The 12,355-nt window shown below is 42.1% G+C and overlaps 2 protein-coding genes across 2 annotated transcripts; both read left to right on the forward strand.

The window, feature by feature from the left end:
* Window positions 1–974: 974 nt before the first annotated feature.
* On the forward strand, window positions 975–1,610 carry LOC149104903 (uncharacterized; the record flags this gene model as incomplete). Its single annotated transcript, XM_089272292.1, has 1 exon — window positions 975–1,610. A coding segment is annotated over exon 1 (636 nt), but the record flags the coding sequence as incomplete, so codon positions are not given.
* On the forward strand, window positions 1,600–4,999 carry LOC149104904 (G2/M phase-specific E3 ubiquitin-protein ligase-like). Its single transcript, XM_089271449.1, has 3 exons — window positions 1,600–1,666; window positions 2,193–2,392; window positions 2,737–4,999. The coding sequence occupies exons 1-3, from the start codon at window positions 1,640–1,642 to the stop codon at window positions 4,253–4,255; spliced, it is 1,746 nt and encodes a 581-aa protein (XP_089127575.1). The 5' UTR covers window positions 1,600–1,639; the 3' UTR covers window positions 4,256–4,999.
* Window positions 5,000–12,355: the final 7,356 nt, after the last annotated feature.

Below are 12,355 nucleotides of genomic sequence, written 5' to 3' on the forward strand. Positions count from 1 at the left end.
ACAGTAACATGGAGTTGTTTCCAAGCGGCGGGCCACTCTCCAAAACACCAATGTGTGCCAAATACTGCGGCGTAGCCCAAGGAGCCCGCCGCGTCCGTAAATAAATTGAGGTTTTGGGAAGTGGCCCATCGCGATCCGAGGAAAAAGGATTTGCCATTGTACACGCTCAAAAATTCCCCCCAGACGTTGAGATCGTGTTTACATTCCTGGGTTAATCTGACGTGATGTGTGGGTTTCCGGATACCTTTAGTCAAGTCTATCAAACGGCGCAGAAAAGCACGCCCGGGAACCACAACACAGCAGGCAAAATTGAGGAGCCCTATTAAAGATTGTAGCTCTTTCAGCGTGACGCTTTTACGAGAGCAAAAATCCGCCAACTGGGTACGGCATTTGGCAAGCTTGTCCTCAGGAAGACGAGCCTCCATCAATGCCGTATCTAAAGTGATCCCTGCGAATTGCAGAGTATTGGTGGGGCCCATAGTTTTCTCATCGGCTATCGGAACGCCTATACGACGGCAAACGTAAAGAAAATTATCGAGATCTACCTGACATTTGGCCTCCGAATGCCCAATAAATAAGAAGTCATCTAAAATATGGATGACCGACGACGCGTGCAATCTATATTTAGCGATCCATTCTAACGCAGTGCAGTATGGGGTGCCATTTCCGCCAAAATTATTGTTTTATTATTATTAGGCACAATGTTTTATTATTAGGCACCAGTTAATTATTATTAGGCACAATGTTTTATTATTAGGCACCAGTTTATTATTATTAGGCACAATGTTTTATTATTAGGCACCAGTTTATTATTGTTTGGAATTATTTTTTATTATTAGTCACCTTGTTGCATTATTAGGCATTGATTTTCATTATTAGCACTTTTCCCGCCTTTTTTCGTCTCGACCAATGAAAATCTCAGCAGCTCGGCAGCAGCTCCAGTAGTCACGGCACAGTAAATAGGTTGACATGACATGGCGGAGAACAACGTTTTCGTGGTAAAGGATCTGCTTTCAAAAGCCGTTAAGGTAATCGAAGGGCTTGCTAGCCCTGATGAAGGAGAAACCTCAACAGCTAAACCAATTCCTTCCACGACGAACCAGGGCACTGGCACTAGTTTAAAAACAGAAATGGAGCGGCTTTTCCCGAACGTTTACGGCATGAAGAGGCCATCAAATACAAACTTATCCACTGTCAAAAGGGGACGTGGCAGCTCGGCGAAGAAGAAGGAGAAAACCGTGACACGAAAGTTTGTATGCCTGGCAGATAAAAGTCAGGCCGAAGTCCCTACCGTACAAGAAAAGAGAGAACTATTTCTTTGTGGTTTGGGAGAGAAGAAAATTGCCCTTCCCGTAGACGGCACATTTGCTCGCCTATATTCTGTTCTCGTGGATTCCTTTCCGAAGCTCTCTGATGTGGGTGGTTTGGAGCTGATGTACGCCGAACCAGGTAAACGAGAATTGCACATCATCCCTACCGGGCCTCAAGGGAACACCGTGCAGTATATATCACAGTTTATAGGTCAAGGAAGGGTTTATGTTCGACCCATTCAGTGTGACATCGATCTTAACACAGTTCAAGAACACACAGATCCCTCAGTTTTGAAGAAATATGCAATTCATGTTTACAGTTCGTTGCAATGGATAAGTTGAGGGAACATACGGAGGTAAGAACTGTCACTGAAATATACTTGCTGTTTAGATATAAGCTTTAAGCATATATTTCACTGAATCGGTGCTAAATGCACAGGTTTTTATCGTCTGCCCAAGTGAAGTCCCCTGTTGTATTTTTGAAAAATCGCAGCGCCACTGTCGTTAGTTCGAAGTTGTGTGACATTGTTGAGTTTATTCTTATCAGATTGTCAAGTATTTAAGTCACGAACGAAATGTTTATTTTGGGTGTAGTACAAACATGTAAAACCAGGGTTTGATTTCAATCAATTAATGCAGATGGTCGTTGTCACGGAAAGAGAAAATAAAGGCAGTCTTTAAAGTTAATTACATTTAGTTTGCAGGCTCGCTTATATTTCATTAAGATCTACATGTAATCCGAGGAGATGTTTTAGTCATTCTCGACAACCATTCCAGACACCCTCCCCCCTCATCGCCCTCCTCACATTGTAGAATACCCAGGGGTCATATCTTTCTACCTCAGTATTTCTGTATTTGTAATTGAAGTTTTATCTTTTCCAGAACTGCCTTAAAAAGCAAGAGAAGTGTAGGAAAGAGAAGTGCAAGATTTGTTTAGAGGACATTGTTGGTGAAGGAGTTACCCCAGCATGTTGCAGTGATGTATTTCATAGTGTTTGCTTGGAGGAGTGGCATAACACCTCAGATGGCAGTAGTTCAAAATGCCCTGTTTGTGATCAATTGTTCTTTACAATTCGACCCAAGTAAGCGTGTTTTTTATGTTATAATATTCCTCAAAACAGTTGCTTATCAGTTGACTAATTCAATCCAAAAAACCATGTATAACTAAAAGCCAAAAACTGGACACTAATTAGGCACTATCACAAAGTTATGGTACCTGTCAACAACAATATTTGACATATAATTAGCCATGTACACTGTATCACCACATGCAATTTTCGAAAGAAGTGATTGTAAGAGGTGGACTACCATATGGAAAAATATCAGTTGTGATATTTTCATTCACCATTCTGTAGTCATTTTTTTGTCACAACTGATACTGAAAATTGCACTAAAGTAGTAGTTTTACCTTTCTTTTTCCTCGCAGTGACATTGGTAACTCCTACATCTCAAATCAAGATGCAAACTCCCAAGTCGCATGCAGTGAGACAATCAGCACCCCCTCGCAAAGGCAGAAGGCAAGTAAAGCAATGCCGAGGCAACAGAATAAGTCAAGTGAACCTTTACCAAGGGAACAGAGTGAACCGGGGGAACAGAGTGAACCGGGGGAACCATTACCAAGGGAACAGAGTGAACAGGGAGAACCATTATCAAGTATCTCTAGCATAATGCCATTGGAAGAAACAGGCAACACTGATTTTTTCTATGGCTCCTTATTTAAGGATGAAATTGCTATAGAATTGGACTCTGATAATGAGCAAGCCTCAGTTGAGGTGGCAAATGTGGAAGTAATAAATGTAACTCCTGTCTTGTCGTTACAAGACATTTTGTCAGAGTTAGCTGAAGCAGTCAATGAAAACAAAATTTCAAAATTTAATATCTGTAGAAAGGATATCTGGGAGGGCACAAAAAGGGGTTTGACAAGGAAATCGTTTTCTCCCAGTAACAAGATATCCGTGAGATTCAGTGACGATTCTGGAACATCTGAGGGTGCTGTGGATTTGGGAGGGCCAACACGTGAATTTTTAACTCTTGTTGTAGAGCGGCTGGCCAATTCGCAGTTGTTCCGTGGTCCAAAGGAAGCACTGTTCCTGTCATGCAATGCTTCATGTTTAGCAAACTCAGAATACCTGTATGCAGGGAAAATAACTGCTCTGTCCCTTGTCCATGGGGGCCCTGGGCTTTGCTTTTTATCTCCTGTTCAGTATGATGCTTTGATCTATGGTCCAGATAAAGTACAGGTAGCTGTTGAGGATATATATGAACCTGAACTTAAGACCTCTCTGCAACAACTTTCTAGGGCTCAGTCAGTTCAAGAAGGAAATGAAGTTATGTCACGTAATAATCTGGACACGGTTTTGGAATTAGGGGGTACCCTTCAACAAATTAAGTCCATTAAGGACATTGACAACATTGTAAAACGAACAGCTCATTGGCTCACATTGGGGAGGGCGTGGCCAGCCCTGGAACAATTCAAACAGGGTTTATCAGACTTGGGTGTCTTGAAGGCAATTACAAACAATCCTGATGTTTTTCATGAAGCTTTTTGCTACAGTCCAGTCGAATTAGATGCCGATTCATTCAAGAATTTGTTTACTGTTCTTCAGAGTGAAGAAGGCTCAAACAACAGAGCATTAGAAAATGTAATTATTTCTCACTGGTGCGACTATTTACAAGATGTAGAAGAAGGGGAAACAACGATCACCTTAAGTGATCTGCTATTTTTTACTTGCGGGTGTAAACAATTACCACCACTACGGGTCGGTTGGGATTTAACTCTTGGGTTCCTTCATGATCCTGACAAAGATGGTAATTTATCCCCCTTTCCCAAGGCCAGTACATGTGGGCCTATGTTGTACCTTCCAACTGTTCACAAAATATATGTCGCATTTAGAGATGCAATGACGTTTGCAATCAGGAACTGCAAAGGGTTTGGCTATGCTTAGGGAAAACAGAATATTGTCTGTGCAGACATTTACATTTTATAGCCATGTATGAAGATTACAAAATTGGGAACCTGTGACTTTTATAATATTATATCAAAATGAAAACATCTTGATAGCAGTAGAATACTGTAATGTTCAAGAGAGGGCCACCCATTTTACATTAAAGTTGCCATACTATTACTTGGGAAACCTGTAAGAGTGGATACAGTTAAGCATAAAGTTCACACTGTTTATCAATATTACTGATTACTGTTTCAGAAAATTGAAGAGCCCTGAGAAAAATGTCCTAAGTGACTTTAATTTTAAGACCATTTTGTTTACAGAATTCTGGGTTTGGGTGGTTAATTGGAGTTGCAGGCACATCCCTGAACCCGAAAATATTGACAAGAAAGTTCTTTTATTGATGCAAAAAAGCAAGATTCGCTTGGGAGTACATTCTTGCTTTGGGCTCTTTAATTATGTTTTTACATATTAATTGAAATATATGCAGTTCTTCCTTGCATGCAAGTTATAAACAACATATATAATACGACCATGCCCAATTTTATAGACCTTTATAGGTTTGCTGTATGGACAAAATTAATAGGAAACGTTATAGGAGAATCCTACACTAAAGTAAGCTTAGTTTCATAGTGCTTATATTAGTCCAATATTATTACTCAGTGGTTGTGTTAAACAAGTTCAAGTTCAACATTTTGTTATTGCAGGGTTACATTTAGGTGAATAAAGAATTTCAATTTAAAATTCTTGTTGTTTTATAGCGTCCATATTAAAAACCAGGAGGGGGGGGGGGAGGAAAATGAGGGGGGATATGTCTAGCCTTTTTCTGTACTCCAGAAAGGGGATGTTAATTCTCAGAGCAATTTTCAGGGGGATGTTTATTTTTTTAGACATCAAATATATACAGAATAATGGTAATATTTTTAAGCGTGATTTTTGCAAAGTGCATCCATTTCAGCTTATAAGGAAGGGCCCAAAATTTTTTTCCAGCCCTTTGGGCCTTAGGTTAAGGTGGAAGCCCAAAGATTTTCCCCACACGAGGGACCCTAGATACGCCACTGATTACAAAGTGAAAGAACAAAGCATGCTTTAACATTAAGTTGGGACTCGAGTTTCCTGACATGAAGCTGTTAGGGGGGGATACAAATTTTTTCCAAGCAGGTAAGGGGGGATGCGTAATTTTGTACCGTTTTCAGGGGGGATGTTAAAAATACAGTACTCTATACAATTTCCTCCCCCCTCCTGCTTTTTAATGAATGCAGCCTTAAGGACAGAGTAAACAACCATGTGTGAACAAATTATGTATGAATGGGTGGGAGAAACTTGTGATTTTTCTAATGGAGCTGAAGTCATATAGTAACTATAATTTATGGGCATACAACAGACCATCAAAATAATCATTACTGATTGAACATCAAAGGTGAAGCTGGGTACCCTAGGCTCCTCTCTTGCATGTATGTCTGCCATTGGTTTGAGACACACATTCAGGTATCAGTAAGAAGTCATTCATTTAAACATTCCAGAGTGGATTGTTACTTCAACTTAATGCTGCTCAAGAAATTCCTTGGCAAGTTTGTAAAGTTTAATTTTATCATCTGTTATTGAAGACTCTCGAAGTAACTCAGTTCTTGACTCAAGGTCAGCAACTTGCTCATCTGTCAGAGCTTGAGAAGTAGGTGGAATTTCCACAGTGTCCTCATCAAGGGGAACAGGACCATTCCAATCAATGCCATATTCATCAGTAACATCAACCGGGTCTGTATTGTTTTCTGCAGAATTCAGTGAACCTTTGATCCAAAGTTGAAGAGGTGTGTTGTTGTTGGCTGTAGACAAGGGATGTCTCAGCCAGGCAGCAGACCATTCATGTAAACGATAGTTTATGTGATGAAGGAATGCATAATGAAGGCACCATAAATCACACTCAGATAAAGGGTCAAAGATACCCAGTTCCTCCATCAGAGAAAACAACTCGTAGAAATTTGCCAAAACATCTTCAAACACGTCCCGCCACATTCGCTCAATTCTTTGATTGTGCACACTTTTACCAACCAGAGCTGAGCCTCTCCCTGTTCCTCGAGTACTCAACATATATTTGACAACATCCACATTTTCAGATCCCTGATCACATCTGACTCTTGAGGGCAATCCCCAGTCTTGTACCGCTTTGATAAAAAGTGAGTACACAGTAACAGCTTTGTTGTTTGTGCTGCATGATAAAAAAAACTGGGATTCGACTGAAGCCATCCACACAGCCATGGACAACAAAACGCCACTTCACAAGTTTGTGATTTCCATCAAAGTGCCAGAGACCAAGTGGCCTGCTCACATTATACACGCGCCGTTTTATTGCTTTGCAGCGTCTTGCAGCAACTGCAAGAGGGTCCACCCTAGAAAGTGACTCCCTTATCCGACGTCTAGGCAGAAATATACCCCTTGCACCAAAGTACCCAGCCAACATTTTTGACCCACAGCTTGGGTTCCCTCTTTTTATATCCCTCACTATGTCATCCAACTGACTATCCTGCATTTCGGTGTATAAAGCACGTACTGAGAGGCCATGTTCTTGCATTCGTCGTTCTATGGTCCTTGAACTGACGTGCAAAAGGTCTGCAATAGATCGGACACTAAATCTAGCTCTTAGAAGCATCTCAAGTTGTTCCTTCCTGATGTCATAAGCTGGCCTACCAGGAGTACCACTACGAACAACACTTGCTCTTTCCTCATTCTGCTGTAAAAGTGATCGTGCGCTACTCAACAAATTAAACAACTCTTCAGGTATTCTTGTCACTGAATCAAGGAGATTCACATGCTTTTGAATTTCTTCAAGCTCCTCCACTAAGTCACTGTCATGAGACACACCAACACAAGCAACAATCTCTTGTAATCGGGAGGTAACTTCATGCCTTAAGTCGGAAATAGTGTTAGTTGCCATCGTTTTATACTTCGAGGATAAATTGCTTCTACATACTCAGGTACATTTTGCTTTTTCTGGGCCTACAAAGTCAAGATGTCTATCCCTTGATCATTCGCAATGTCTGCCATGCTGTTCTCATGTGTAAAACCGCTGACTACTTGGAGATAGTAAGGTACGAAAATAATACGAAACAGTGCCTAATAATAAAGATGAAATAATAATAGAAAATAATGCCAAACAATAATAAAATAGTGCCTAATAATAAGAGATTGTGCCTAATAATAAAACATTGTGCCTAATAATAATAAACTGGTGCCTAATAATAAAACATTGTGCCTAATAATAATTAACTGGTGCCAGGAGCCATAATCGGGGACGGAGACCGTAAGCGCGCGCCATTTCTAGTATTGGGGTTGTCCCCATGATATGGGACAATAATTCTATTTTTAGAACAAATTGCGCCATCACCTGCGGCACACGCGCGTACATGCTGCGAGGATTTTTGCGGATGTCGCGCGGGGGAAATGGCGTCCAAAATTCCCGAAGTTTTTCATGTTTTTGGCCCACAACTCAACGCGTTTACGTCTGTTGGAATTTTGCTTAAGTATTTTCGTCGTAAGCTGCTCCAGTCTGAGTGAAGTAAGACAGTGTCGAATTTAAGTATGTTCCACGTTAAGCTTATATATATCGCTGACCAGGCTGTGTTCCGACGGATGCTTCTTTTACATGAGCTGTACATTACTCCACTTTAAATTTCACATACGTTGAAGATTAACAGCTTTTCCATTACACAGCAAAAAACTAGCTGGATATATTTAGATATAGCAGAGCTTCAGGACTTCATAGTTTCCCAGCTCCTCTTGCCACACGCTTGCGAGGAATTTGCCAGTCTATCGCGATTGAAAAGTAAAACAAAATAATTGCTAGTTTGGTCAGTTTGAGTTTCGCCTGAATTGTAAGCAACGCTTGATGTTTCATCAAGGCCCAATAACTTTACGTCCGTAGATACTGCTCAGTTTTATTCGTGTAAAAATCCAGTAAATTCTCTGTTGTCGATGAATGAGAGCGCCCGCCGATGCGTGTTTTTTTACAGTCCAAGTAAACATGGCAAATTGTACTTCCGCCGCACTTTCGTGTGAAAGCGTACATCGAACTCAAACAATAACTCTATAGTTTTTAAATATGTTTAAGATTGATAAATGTTTGAGGACATATTAAAAGCTGAGCTGAAAATATGTGAATAAAGCAGAAATAATCAGCAAAGTTACGATGACGCTTTCTTTAATCAACTTCGAATAACGATTTCGATTTTGTTGATCGAGTTATCAAAACTCCTTGTCTATTTTCATTTTCGCAGTGTGAAACTTCACCATGCTTATGTTGAAGAACTCCCCCACATGATGTTACTAGCCTTTTTTGCGTTCGTGAAATTTGTTGCAGCATCTCAGCACAAAAGATAAAGAAAGAAATCTTTGTCAAGATTTGTTGACAATTGAAAACACCGACTCGGACTTGAAAGTGCACGAGCTGCACTATGCAAATGAGCTAATTGTACGCGTCAGACTTTCCTTTCAAAAACTTTTGCAAACTCACCAAACGAGCAGAAACAATAAAAAACCATCAAAACAGGTTTTGCTTATGATTAACCATTGTCTGAGAAACTCACAAATTAACTCGATACCAGAGTAGATAGTTTTCTTGATATATTCTTAAATCAGAACAAACGCAAAAACATACGCGTAAGCTTACAACTAGCGTGAGTAGATCTTATTATTCATTCCCAGCGCGAGATTGAAGTGTTTTCGACCCTGAAAAGCCCACCTTTTCCGTCAGCTCAGAGCATAAAACTACATATAAGCGCCCTGGTTCGTATTCCCTGCCTTATTCCCTGCCATCGCTGTGAAGAATACGCAAGATAATCTCTCAAGTCTCTCAACTCTCACCATTTGATCACGCAACGTGACAACATCCCCGCGAGAGCCCCCGACATGTGCGTGGATCCGCGCGGATATATGACGTCAGGATGGCGCAATTTGTTCTAAAAATAGAAAAATTGTCCCATATCATAGGTGCGCGCGGATCCTAAGGCTTACGGTCTCCGTCCCCGATTATGGCTCCTGCTGGTGCCTAATAATAAAACATTGTGCCTAATAATAATAAAACAATAATTTTGGCGGAAATGGCACCCCATAGTGCTGAGTGATTCAAATATATTGCACGATGATTTAATGTCTGTCTTAGCCAGAAAACAGCCCTGTCCGATTGCTTTAATGAGCCTAACAGCATCATCGATAGTGGCATATCTTACGGTGGCTAACTCTTTAGGAATACCATCATTAACAGATAACCCCTCCGGGTAAGACAAAGATGAATTAACCTAAATTCTCCCGGTAACGTTTTGGGAACGATGCCTAGGGGCGATACCCTAAAAGTTTCAAAGGGAGGCGTATCATACGGACCCACAATTCTGCCCTCTGCGAGCTCTTTTGACAACTTATTATTCACGCTAGTCGGATTGTCCATGGCGCTCTTCAGATTTGGGGATCGGATTGCAAGGGGAGAACCAAAATATCGTATTGAGAAACCGTGAATAAAGCCTTGGATAAGATAGTCCGAAATTACGTTGTTATAGCCCTTAAGATAAAATGCGAGACGGTCGGGCCTTACCGGCGTTGGCCCGCGGCTCAACAACCGATGCTCTTCCCTGACTGTCACTCCCAGAGGGCATGCTAGAGGCTGCGTTGCTTGTGTTATTGTTCGGTCTGTTAGCGCTGCATTGGCTTGCGGGATGGACTGCCCCACATTTGAAGCAGGAGTGTTTGAAATTGCAGCCCCTGCAGAACTGACCTGAATGAAATCTCCAACACACCCCTTTGGGAAAGGACTGAAAGGGACGCTGGTTGGGCCGCCTTGCACGAAAATCATAGTTCGAGTTTGGGCGTGAGGTGGTGAGGGAGCTATGCATGGCCTGGCGCCGTAATTCCCAAGTTACGTTATCCCATGGGTATCGGTCAGGTTTAGACTGGCGAAGAAATCGGAACTGCTCGTCGTAATAACGCCAGTTACCTTGTTTTGCCGCAATGTCCCTGACCACCTCAGAATATTCATCAGAGAACTTGTCGCCTTAGGTACCCTAATTGTATAAACAGCTACAAACACATTAAATGCAGTCACCCATTGGTCAATGGATAAGCTACGCCGTTTTGGCTTAACGTGCTCAAGGCAAAGACTAGGGTGATCATGGTCATTTGCGACAGATAATCGATATTGGGACTCGTCTGGTGATACGGAGAGGAGAGACCCGAAATCAACATATTCGTTCGCCCATATCTTTGCCTTGATACGATCCGAGACGCGAGACTCGAGGTCAAAAGTGACACTGGAAAACGTGCCGTCCGGTTTCTCGGACGCAAAGGTTAGCCTACCCGCAGCCACGGTGTTCGTCAGATCTGCAATCTCTTTTGAGGCGGCATCTTCAACCACGGTGGGCTGTGACGTGGACTGATTACTAGGTCTCTGTTCGCCAACTGCGGGAGAGATGTTGAGAGTGCCGATGCCGGCCGACTGTAAGGCCCCAGAAATCGCGTTTGATATCAATTCACTCAGTGCGGTGGGGCTGAACTGTGGTGAGGACGTCGTGCTGTTAGGCAGGGACGCAGACTTACCCTCTGAACGGCGCTGTTTCGCCGATACCGCCTGTGTGGAACTTTTTGACGCCTGGCTCTTAGAAGCTCGTTTAGGAGGCATGCTTATGAAAAATTGAAATTACATTACTCAAACGTAGATCAGATTAAGACGCTGTGAAGCTCAAACCTAGTGGGTGTACTCCCCTTGTCTTAGCAGGTTGGCACTTCAGCCAATGAGCCAAGGGCGATTAATATGTTGAAAACAAATGGCACAAACAAATCCGAGACATTTCGTAAAGGCTTACGTGAAAGCCAACGAATGTCAAGTACACATAGAAGCAGGCAACATAACAAAACCAACAATCCGAGACATTTCAAAAGGACAGTTGTCCTATAGTGGCCTGAGTGTGTTGGGCACACTAATGCAGTTAAACAATAGCCGCCAGGTGATAACACACTAATTACGCCATAATGTCAAGTGCAATACTGTAAAACAATCCGAGACATTTCAAGAGGACTATTGTCCTATAATGGCCTGAGTGTGTTGGGCACACTAATGTGGTATAACAATAGCCGCCAGGTGATAACACACTAATTACGCCATAAATGTCAAGTGCAAGTAATTCCAAATTCCAGTATAGCCTGCGAAATCTGTATATATGATGCATGTATTAAATATTTTGTAATACCGCCTTTAAAAGATCACGATGGCTACGTGGCCTTGGGCAACGGCAATTAATCGGCGGACACACCCACTAACTTCACAGCCTTCAAAACAGCCCCTCGAATACTACGCATAAATTTGTAGTAGCCTAAATTGTTTAGATGGACCCCATCAGGTAAATAAAGGTCTCGCTTGCATGTCCAGAAACCTCTGTGCCGGCAGTAATAACAAAAAGGCAACTGCTCGGACCCTACCTTAAGATATTGGTGAAGCTTGCCCACCTTACAATTGTACTCCTCTGAGTCCCGCGTACGTCGCCGCAGTACCTGCCCTACTACAACAAATTCGACTGAATATACATCGTGCAAATCTCGAACTAATTTTTCTAGCTCGGAGCCAACAGTCTCAGGCGCGACCTTAACGAGATCATTGGAGCCAAGCTCCAAAATAATGATCTTGGGAGCAATTTGGCGCACGACTGTAAAGTCAAACTCACGAAATTTCTCAATTGTGCGGCCCCCAACGCCATGAAAATGAATATCCGCAATATCACTAAGAGTGATAAACGCATGCAAGTGCCGCTTCTTCTGCACAAACGCCGCAAGTCGGTGAACGAAGGAGTGCCCTATTATTAACACGCGATGTTTAGCCATAGATGTATAAAAGGAGAGGGCACTAACAGCAACTTGAAACGAAGGTTAACAATAGCCAAAATGGAGAAGGACAGACTAATTAGAGTAAAGGTAAGGGCTATAAAGGTACACTTGCCTGACTCCGACGAAAGAAAGTAAAGTACGCTTCTAAGGCTAAACAGCTATCACGATCGGCGCTGGCAGAAAAAGGGGAGAGGGTTAGCAGAGCACACGAATTTAAAGCTTGCTGTGCGTGTGGTGTCT

This window comes from Orbicella faveolata, unplaced genomic scaffold (genome assembly GCF_042242905.1).
Source record: "Orbicella faveolata isolate gen_17 unplaced genomic scaffold, um_ofav_v1 contig_34, whole genome shotgun sequence".
Taxonomy (NCBI): domain Eukaryota; kingdom Metazoa; phylum Cnidaria; class Anthozoa; order Scleractinia; family Merulinidae; genus Orbicella; species Orbicella faveolata.

What these genes read in the sequence shown, in the direction of transcription:
- LOC149104904 (XM_089271449.1), top strand. Translation starts at nt 1,640, where the DNA reads ATGGATAAGTTGAGGGAACATACGGAG. An exon ending in AGTTGAGGGAACATACGGAG is followed by an intron (nt 1,667 to 2,192) that starts GTAAGAACTGTC and finishes TATCTTTTCCAG; the next exon opens with AACTGCCTTAAAAAGCAAGA. An exon ending in TTCTTTACAATTCGACCCAA is followed by an intron (nt 2,393 to 2,736) that starts GTAAGCGTGTTT and finishes TTTTCCTCGCAG; the next exon opens with TGACATTGGTAACTCCTACA.